The sequence below is a fragment of the Hirundo rustica genome, chromosome 2 (assembly GCF_015227805.2).
Source record: "Hirundo rustica isolate bHirRus1 chromosome 2, bHirRus1.pri.v3, whole genome shotgun sequence".
In the NCBI taxonomy this organism is placed as follows: Eukaryota; Metazoa; Chordata; class Aves; order Passeriformes; family Hirundinidae; genus Hirundo; species Hirundo rustica.
This window is the reverse complement of record NC_053451.1, coordinates 35291720-35301581: the sequence shown is the minus strand read 5'-3', so window position 1 is coordinate 35301581 and position 9862 is coordinate 35291720. Positions and strand designations below refer to the sequence as shown.

Genomic DNA, 9862 nt, shown 5'->3' with positions numbered 1-9862 from the left:
GTTTTTTACTTGCCACTGATTTTTGTCTGGGGAAGCATGTCAGTAGGGAAGAAAATGGAGTCCAGGGTGGACAGTGGGTACTCTGAGGAGAGAGACATACTGGCTGCAGCCCATCCCAGCCAGTCAGCACTGCTGATTGCTTGACATACTGCCTGCTCTCAGCTGCCTTGGGATAAGCTACCTGGGCACCTCAGAAGCAGAGAATCCCATTGCTACCAGGAGTATCCACAGAAAACTCAAATCCACGTGGCCATCCCTCGCAAGTCACAGCCACGCTTTGCCTGTGGCTCTCTGGATGTAATGGGAAGTGTGTGCATTGCCCTGGGAGAGCTGCACACTTGGGAAGCACTACTCCTATCTGCTTCTGAAGTCCCTGATGTTGGGGAGTCTCAGCCAACCCAGACTGGTGCATGGGTCACACAGCCTGGCACTGTCATCTGCCACGCCCCATGGAAACACACCCCAAAACCTCCCTCAAGCCCGTGGGGACAAAAGACCCCTGCCGCTCCTCAATTCAGGTGCCCTTCAAGAGAACAAGAGTGAAGGGACGTGTAGGGGACAGCCAAGCCAGAGACCAGGACACCCCCAAAACCACACACAGCCATCACGTTGGTGCAGCTCCTGATGGACGCCGCTAAGGGAGCGCTGCCACCAGCCAAGGGCTCCCCTGGGATTCTCTCTGTGTCACAGAGTTCCAGGGAGGCCTCCCCCAGCCCTGAGACATTGTCACACCTCACCGAACATTGTCCCAGCAGCACGGGTGCTCCTGACCGTAACTGGGAAAGGACAGAGGGATTGCTGGCAACTCTTCCACACATCCCCTGTGCTGGTGGGGCTGAAGGGAGGGTGGGGCTCGGGGCAGCACAGCAAGTTGGGTGGGAGCCTTCTATGGGGGCAAGGCAATGCCTGCCCTGCGAATTCCTAGCCAGAGCCCGCGGCCACGTGTTCCCACCGTGCAGGATTCCAAAGGAACCACTTGAGGGCTGCAGAGGACTTCTATGCACAGCTTTTCCCCGGCGGAGAAGGTCCGGCGGCAGTGAGCGTTCTTTTCTTGTCCAGTCTTGTACAAGAAAAGTCTCCCGCAGAGAGAATACTTCCAACTGGAGTTGGAGTTGCTGTGCATCTGCTCTACAAGGAACATAAACTCATAAAAGAGACTAAATTGGTGTAGGAAAATCTCAGGTTTGAATAGTGTGGGACTTTTAGCTGCTGTGTTTTGTTTTCTAATTTAAAGCAAGGATATTTCTAGCAGCTCATTTTGGATTTCTCTGCTCCCAGTTTTTTTCTCAGCAGCAGGAAAAGTCTCTATTCCTAAATTGTTCTTTTTTCCTTCCTTTGAAAAATGAGGTAATTTGAAACCAGTGATATAACTAGCATAAACATTAAAAAAGTATATCAATACAGGTAATAATGTGGCAATATTAATACCTATTTCAAGCTCAGAAAGGATTGTCATGTCATCCAAACATGATGCTAAGCCTGGCAATTTCCTGATACCTGAATTACCTCTGCCAGGAAAAAAACCTTCACTTCTCTTAGCCTCATCACTCATGTCTCTCCTCTTATTAAAGAAAATTTCATCTTATTTATAGTTCCAGCTGGTCTGGATTAGCCAGGTAGCATTTGTCCTGCAGTAAAACATGTTCTTTCTCCCCTGGCAGGACCCATCTATTGGCCAAGACAGCACATTGCTTGGAGTTGCCACAGGCTGTAGCACTGGCTTGTCTCCAGGAGCACCCAGGAACCACCAGCCTGTGGCTCTGACAGCCCAAGGGGCTCTGGACAGTACAATAAAAATAAATTATACTGAAGTCAAGGCCATCCTCCTCCAGCCTGACTTTTTCCTCTGTAATTTTCCTAGTCAGCCCCTGTAATTTTTACTTCAGCCCCTGTGCCTGGTGTTCTGTCAGCTGGCTCTAGGCATTGAGGGTCATCTAAGCCATAAAAAGTATTAATCACAGACTTTAGAGAAAAACTCGGAATGTCTGGCCATCACATTTGTATTAGGAACGCCAGGCGTGTTCTTACAAGTAGCCACCCCAAATTAAGCCTCTCTATCCTTTAAGTCATGTTCTGGGGCTTCTTCCTCACAAGCCCTGACTTCATGTGCAAATGGGAGACATTTGTTTTGCTGGCACTTCAAGGGTATGATGACCTTTCCATCCTGAAAGGAAAATCTTGATAAAATCACTAATTAATGACTGAGCTTGAATCATTTGTCCCAGTTATGTGGATAAACAAAGAAGCTAAAGGTCTGGCTATTAAACAGGAAAGAAAGGTTTTTCTTCAAAGAGCGAGCTGTTCAAATACCTAAAATGGTGGTAATTGATTTATATGCAATTATTGGAGTGCACAGAAGCAATTATAGCTGTTATTTGAAGCCCAGTTCTACTGTGAGGTGTTTCTATGCAAAAAAATTCTTTATTAGTTATCCACTGATGAAAAATGGTGGTAGAGGGATGGAATTTCTCCTCATTTAAACTTCATACTCAGTTTTACCCCTCTGATCTCTGCTTTCTGTATCTTGAGAATAAGAGGGCTGCTTACTCCAGACTTAACAAATCTAGCTGACAAACCACTGGCAGGGAAGAGACTGCTGGCATGGGAGGGGATTTGATCACAGAACTGTAACACTGCTGGTATTATTGAAACAAGATCTGCCAGAGTCAGCTCAGCTCATAGTTACCCAGGCTGTATTCACACTGCCAACAGGCAGAGCACTAAATGCTATTTAACCTGTAACTCCTGCAGGTTGGTCTGGGAAATCACAGAGATGTCCAGGGATCTCACAGACTGACTGTGAACCTCCATCGCCTTTCAGGGTGCTCAGCCTCAATACCCAAAGAAACATTCTGGTGAGCTTGGGAGCTGAACACATCAAAGACAGATGGGAAGAGAAGGAAATAAGAATGTCCTGCTGAGGGAGGGTCCAGGACAGTTCTCAATGCCACCCTGGAGTGTTGTGTCCACCTGAACCCAGAGCAGAGTCCTGAGCACACTCGGCACAAGCTCAAGCACAAGCTCTTCACTATGAGGTTTGGAAGACAGAAAGGGTCATGTCTGATACATCCTTGAAATTAGTCATGGGGATCACTCCCTGTAAATTTCTCCTTTACCCTGAGGTACAAAAGAGCCTGTATTACATTTTTCAATTAAAAAAAAGGAGACAAAATCTGGGCCACCACCTCTCCTGTGACACCATCCTTGGTCCAGCCGCTTCTCAGTCAGGATTCTTCTGTTTGAAGGGTATTGTGGCAACATCAAATTAAAAACCATTCACTGAGCTTTCACCGCAGAGGGTTGAAGCTGTGGGTCTCTATTTTTTATGAAGCTGAACAAAAATAAAATTAGTAACAATTGTGCCCAGCTTCTCCAAGAGAGAGCAGTCTGTATTCCCCATCTACAGCTACCAGTAAAGTGATTTGTCGTCCAGTGTTTTAGGTTTAACTCACTCCCAGGCTGACAGCAGATTTGCTCCACTTAGCTGTGGCTGAAATGGCTGAGCTGAGCTCCAGCCACTTTTGGGCCATGCCAAACTGCCCCCACTTCACTCCAAACCCTCCTGAGGATGCACTTGGGCGCTGATCACAGGCTGCAGCAGCGGAGGCACAGGTACAGTTCCCTTCAGCACGTAGCCAAGGGATGGCACCTACAGCAAAGAGGCAGGGCAGAAAATGGAGACAGTCACCTCTTCATCTGGCACGGCAGGATCTGCCAGAATTCGTTCAGCAGAGCCCACTGAATGAATTACAATTAGCTGCTAAGGCTGAAGCAGTCTAAAATGCCCACCAGGAGACATCCTAGCACACAAAACATGCACTAACAGGCACAGCAGAACCCCTTACTACGAATCCTGAATCCTCTCCTCCCTCCCCCAGTAGAGGCCAGCCCACATCCTATATGCCCAATGTTGCTGGGGAATACCCAGAGGGAGCACAGGGTAAATGGTGCAGTTTTGGCTGCCTCTGGGAGCGGGACAGTGTGTAAGATGTGTATAAGACTGTATAAGACGTGATTCCCACATTTCAGAGAAGGAAAGGTGATGGATCATTTGGGAAATGCTGCCTATTCCCCAAATCCCACACTGGCCAATTCAAGCAATACATTAAAAATACATTCCACTGACAGCAGTGCAGTGACATTGAGTCTGTGATCCCTGGACAACTGCAGGTCTGTGGACTACAACCACAACAACACTAAAGATAAGGCTTTGACACTACATTTATGTTTCATATGAAAGGGGTCCAAAAAGCATAAAAGCCTAAAAACCTGCAGGCTGGTGAAGGAGTTCTTTGCCAGCAAGGGAGGGAATATCAGGGTTACAGTGAGGTATTGAAAAATACTATAAAACACCTTCATCATTCATAGCATCATCTTTCAGCAGTCTCCTGCCAATCCTCACCCACACAGAACTGGGGAGAGGGTGCTCATTATAATACACTCTATCCTTGGCCATTTGTGTAGATGTGTTATAAACACCACTGGATTTTAAGGAAGTGTTCACCAGCCTCTTTGGCTGACAAGAAGCTATCCTAAAAGCATTCCCAGCTCTCACTTCATATAGTCAGGCTTGTAAGCTTGGACTCTCACAGTCTCATCTGAATTTCTTGCACATCTCTACGGAATTGCTCCACCACCTTTTTCCTCCTGTTGCCAGTAAGTGCAGAATGACCTTCAGTTTTTGCACTGTTGCCAAAAGCAGTTTATTTAGAAAGGCAGAAAACAAAAAAGAATTTACACTAAACTTCTGTATCTTTTTTCACTAACACTTTGATCAACTATGTAAGCTCAACGAAGATGACTCCTCATCAATGGCCAGGCTGTACTGGAGCATTCCCAAGCTCAGGCCATGAAATAGTTAATGAGCCTGTTTCAAAACACTTAAAAGAAATCTTTCTGCTTTCTGAAAGTGGCTTTGGAATAGACCCAGACCATTTAAGCCACAAAATACTGAGGCACAGTAGTAATTATCCATGGTGAACCCTTACTTATTTGTCAGTAAATCACCATTAAGGAAAGGTTAAGATTCCCTGCTTTAAAAAGAGAAGCAAGGGTTCTTGTCATCCCCCTTTATCATCTTTGACTATATATGATATTAACATGTGTATCCTTTTCCATCAAAGTCTCCAGTAACATCAGGCAGTTTGTGTAAAATACATCAGCAATAAAATGGACTTTAGTGTGTCTGAGGAACTCAGTGAAGGCTTTGTAAAATGAAATAGTTTGGTAGTCTGACCTCAATCCAGCCAAAGAGAACAGTTTCCTTTCAAAGGGACACACTTCTTTCAAGACAGAAAAGCTAAAAAGAATCAGCTTTAGTCCTTAGGGACAGACTCCTTATAAAAATGCCTCAGAAAAACCAAAATATCTTGCTCAATTACAAAAGCTTTTATTCTTGCTGATGCTTAAGATGATGATCTTCGGTGTTTCAGAGGAGAAAACAATTTCCCAAGGGTGTTTCTGAGCGAGACTGTTAGGTGATGTTTTCAGTGCCTGCACTATTCAAGCTGGGGGAAACAGCCCAACAAAAAGAGCCCACACATGCACAAAGGAGATCAAAGATGCAGTCTCAATAGATGGCAACCCTTGGGCTGTTCAGGTGCCCTCACCACCTCCGCAGCGTGGAGAGGGGCTCCAGCACTCCTCAGAAGTTACACAGAAGTTCTTTGTTTAGTCTGTGTTGTGGGAAGAGCTGTTGTTAGCTCCTTTCCAGGCTTATCAGACTTCCCACACCAGGTACTCCTCAAATACAAATAGATCCTCTAGCAGCAATGTAGCCGTACATCTTCGAAAGAACACAGATTTCTAGATTTATTTTTTTTTTTTCAGTGCAAGCTCCTATAACCTGAACACCCCCCTTAAGGAACTGTAGCAGGATGGAGGCTAAGCTGAAGAGACTTCTGCAGCTGCTGCTCAGTCAGCCTGATTCCCAGAGCCTGATCCAAAGTTCTTGCAAGCCCACAAGGAACCCTCCCGACCTGGCAGCACTGGCAATGGGCTGCCACTCCAGCCTTGGCTCAGCCCAGCTCTGCTGGAACGCACAGAGCTGCTCCTCCCACCGGTTTTAGACAAGGTATAACCCAAGAAAGGCTGACTGATGCTCAGCTTCTGAGCATCACAGGTCACCATCTACAAGGCAGCAGGGCACCAAATGAGCAAAACCCACCAGCTGGTCAGATTTGTGGCCCTTCAGCGCTACTTGGAATAAGAAGGTGAGTTCTGTGGGCAATCAGGCCATTCAGGTTTGCAGTGTCTGTCCAGAACCAATTCCTGAAAATCTCTTTTCGATTTTTTTCTGAGCAAAATCTCACTGACACTTGTGAGACAGCTGACAGGATAGGCTATAAAGTCTTCAGGATTAGATCCCCAGTGAATACCCATTTGCCTACTCAGCTTTTGAGACAAATAAACCCTAAAAGGTGGGTTTGTTCCTTAGGAGAGACCAGTACACTATCAACTCCCCATCATTTGCCTGGCCTGATGAAAGCACAAATCTTAGGTGCACAGCTCAAGGGACAATAGTGGGCACTGAGATAATTAGCAGAGTTATCATCATAATGAAATATTCTGAGCAGCTGCCAAGACGTGCTGCAAATTCACATGCTTGAAGTAGGAGCTAAACAAACAAAAAAATAATACAACACATCTCCACCTGAAATAACCCCCCCAGCTTGCCCAGGTAGTCTCAGATGCAACCTCTGCTGGGAGCTGGCAGTGCGCAGCTCACTAATGCAAACTGGGAGGTTTGCCAAAGGGACAGCGACAGGACGGAGCTCACAGAGCAGAACATCGTCCCATCATCAAAACCAGCAGCAGGGCAGGATTAACCTAATTTGTAGCTACCTTGGCTGGACAGGCTGCCCATTGATCCTCATATATAAATAAACTGCAGCAAAATTGTTCTTGAAAAGTGCATTTCCTCAACAGCACTCAGCTATCAGATGCTGGAGCGTTGTGGACATTCACCCGTGGCGGTTCCTTTCTGTACAGCTTGTGGGGAGGAAAGAGGAGGCAGCAGTAACAGCTCCTGCTTTTAAAAGTAAAATTAAAACATTTGCCAAAACAAATTATCTCATTTTATTTCTGAAATATTTTCTTGCAGCTCTCCGCGCTTTGCAGCATGCTGACCCCAAATCTCTGAGAAGTTAAATCTGGGTTGAAGAATGAAAAGAAACTGCTTTACCTTTCACATCATCTTTTAAAACACGGAAAGCACAAGGATTTGTCACCACCGAGGGTAAAACCCCAGGCTGATCCCTATATGGATCCCGTTTAGAAAACAAACAATCCACTTGGGGCTGGCAGGGAGCCAGACTGCAGGACTGCCTTTGAAAACTTGCATCTCAATAGGAAACCTCCGAGTATTTTGATCTGTTTTCATAACTGTAACAATTTTCATCCCTTGACCTTGTAGCGTACTGTCGCTCCTTTCTTTCGACCAAGTTTCAGAAACAGACGGTACAAATGAAGGCTAAACAAGCACGGGTCGCTGTGGATAAAATACAGCATTTCAAAAGATTTAGGAAAGACAAAACCCTCTGCCTGTCTTAACTCCTGCCAAGAAACCATTACAGAGGATGGAGGCAGGGTGAAAGCCCCCCGAACGCCGCGTCTCAACAGCAGCAACAACCACACAGCTCGGATCTATTGTGTAGCTTTATTTTTATAGGACCTATCATAGACTCTTTTACATAACTTAAATGATTATCAAATAATCTCCTGTACACAATGAGACGGAGCGGCATTGCTTTCTGAGCTTTGACACATTCCTGGAAGAAATCCAGCAGTCTGTAAGAATCACATGGCCGCAGTGGCTACAGTACATTTTTGTCCCGAACTTACACCATCAATTAACTTACGAATCGCTGTCAATTGCCGTTTTGCAAGATCCTGCAAGACGCCGTTAAAATTTCAGGACACTGAGTTTTGGTAGCAGCATTTTTAATTTCGCTTCGCTTTCTTGCCTTTGTGTCCTCAGCTGAACACCTGCCAGCACTCGTAACAAACGTGAGCCTGGGAAAAATGTTAAACGCACCTCAAGTGTTGACATGAGCTTTAGATTTAGACCGAAATCATTGACGAGCGGTCCCCGCGGGCTCTGAGGAGCGCAGGCCCCGTCCCCAGGTCGCCTGCAGGTACAGCAACGCGTCCGCCTACAGCCAGCCAAGCCCTGGCCCCTAAGGAAGGAGGATGGAAGGGGGGCACCGGCCGCTACAAAAACACCTGAAGAAACCCAAAGTTTCACATTTTATTTGCAGCGTGGCCCAACCCGCAGGAGGAGGAGACCGGCAGCGCACACGGGTGAATCCTGCGGGGGCCGTGGCCGCGGTTTCGGGCGCGGGGCTCTCGCACGGAGCGGGGTGCGCGGAGCCCCGGGCGGCCTCGGCGCCGCCCCAGCGTCCGCCCTCCCCCGCGGGGGGCTCGGGGCTCCGCTCCCCGCCTCGCCGTGCCGGCGGACGCCGAGCCCCGGCCGCCCTACAGCCCGGGGTAGCCCCCGCGGTGGAACCCGCCGCCGTAGTCGTAGGGCGGCTGCGGCGGGGGCAGCGGGCACTCGGGGAAGAAGGGGGCGAACCCCGCGGGCAGGTGCCCGCCGGGCTCCTCGCCGCCGCCGCCGCCGCCGGGCACGGGCTCCGCTCCGCCGGGGAAGAGCGGGCGCGGCGGCTCGGCCGGAGCCTTCCTGGGCGGGCTGCAGGGCGCGGCCGGGCTCCAGGGCGGTTCGGGGTACAGCAGCCCGCCCAGCAGCGGGTGGGGGCCGGCGGGCAGCGGCAGCTCGTACAGCCCGTGCTCCAGCCCCAGCTCGGCGGGCAGGCGGCCGCCGAAGGCGTCGGTCGGGGCGGCGTGCTCGGGCAGCAGCGCGCCGTACTCGGGGCACAGCAGCTCGAAGAACTCGGCGGCCTCCGCGCCCCCGCTCCCGCCGCCCTTCTCCGGCTCCTTGGCGGGCGGCCCGCGGGCGGCGGGGCCGGGCAGCGCCGGCTCGGTGAAGAAGGAGGGCGGCAGGTTGCGGTCCCGCAGCGGCACCTTCCGCGGGCCGCCCGCCGCCTTCTCCCCGCCGCCCGCGCCGCCGCCGCCCGCCTTGGCCTCGGCGCCGCCCGCCGCGCCCCGGCCCCGCTGCAGGGAGCCGAAGAGGGCGGCCAGGCTCTTGCTCTGGAGGCTGCTGCCGGCCGCCTGCGCGGGCTCCCGGCGCGGCGGGGGCCGGGCGGGACAGGCGGCGGGCGGGCAGGCGGCGGGCGGCGGCGCGGCGGCGGCGATGATGCCGGTGCAGCGCTTGATCTGCTTCTGCAGGTACTTCCTATGGTTCACCTTCCGCCGGGACTTCACCGGCCGGTCCAGCGCCAGCTTGATGTTGCTGGAAGCCGAGTCGATGAAGCTCAGCAGGTCCCGGGTGGCTTCTCTAAAGTCCCCCGCGTCGTCGCCGCCGCCCTCGTAGCCCTTCTCCAGATCGGCATAGCCCAGGAGCCCGCCGGCGGCGGGGAAGCAGAAGGACAGGAGGTGGTGGGGGCTGAGCAGAGCGGCGGGCACGGCCATGGCCGGCGGCGATCGCCGCCGCCCCGAGTTCCGACGGACTCCGCTGGGATGCGCCCCGCGGGCGACGGCAGCGGGGAAAAGGCGGCGGGCGGGGAAGGAGGAGGAGAAGGAGGGATCAGAGCGGGGCTGGCCCCGGCCCTCCCCGCCTCCCTGCCGGGAGCCCGGGGGCCGGGCCGGCTGCACCCACCCACCCACCCACCGAGCCGGGCGGGAACATCGGCAGCGGCGGGGCGGGACGAGCATCGCCCGGGGGACCCGGACACGGCCGGGCCGGGACAGATAGCCAGCCCCGAAGGACGGGGTACGCCCGCAGCCCGGGACAGGTGCGCAGGCACGC

At 51.5% G+C, this 9862-nt stretch overlaps 1 protein-coding gene across 1 annotated transcript; it reads right to left on the bottom strand.

Annotated features, from left to right (window-relative positions):
* Positions 1-8475: 8475 nt before the first annotated feature.
* Positions 8476-9580, bottom strand: FAM181B (family with sequence similarity 181 member B). Its single transcript, XM_040055219.2, has one exon. It carries the CDS (start codon positions 9523-9525, stop codon positions 8476-8478), a length of 1050 nt encoding a protein of 349 aa, XP_039911153.2. The 5' UTR covers positions 9526-9580.
* Between the last annotated feature and the right edge of the window lie 282 nt (positions 9581-9862).

Coding starts and splice junctions, on each gene's coding strand:
- FAM181B (XM_040055219.2), bottom strand. CDS start 9,525: ATGGCCGTGCCCGCCGCTCTGCTCAGCCCCCACCACCTCCTGTCCTTC.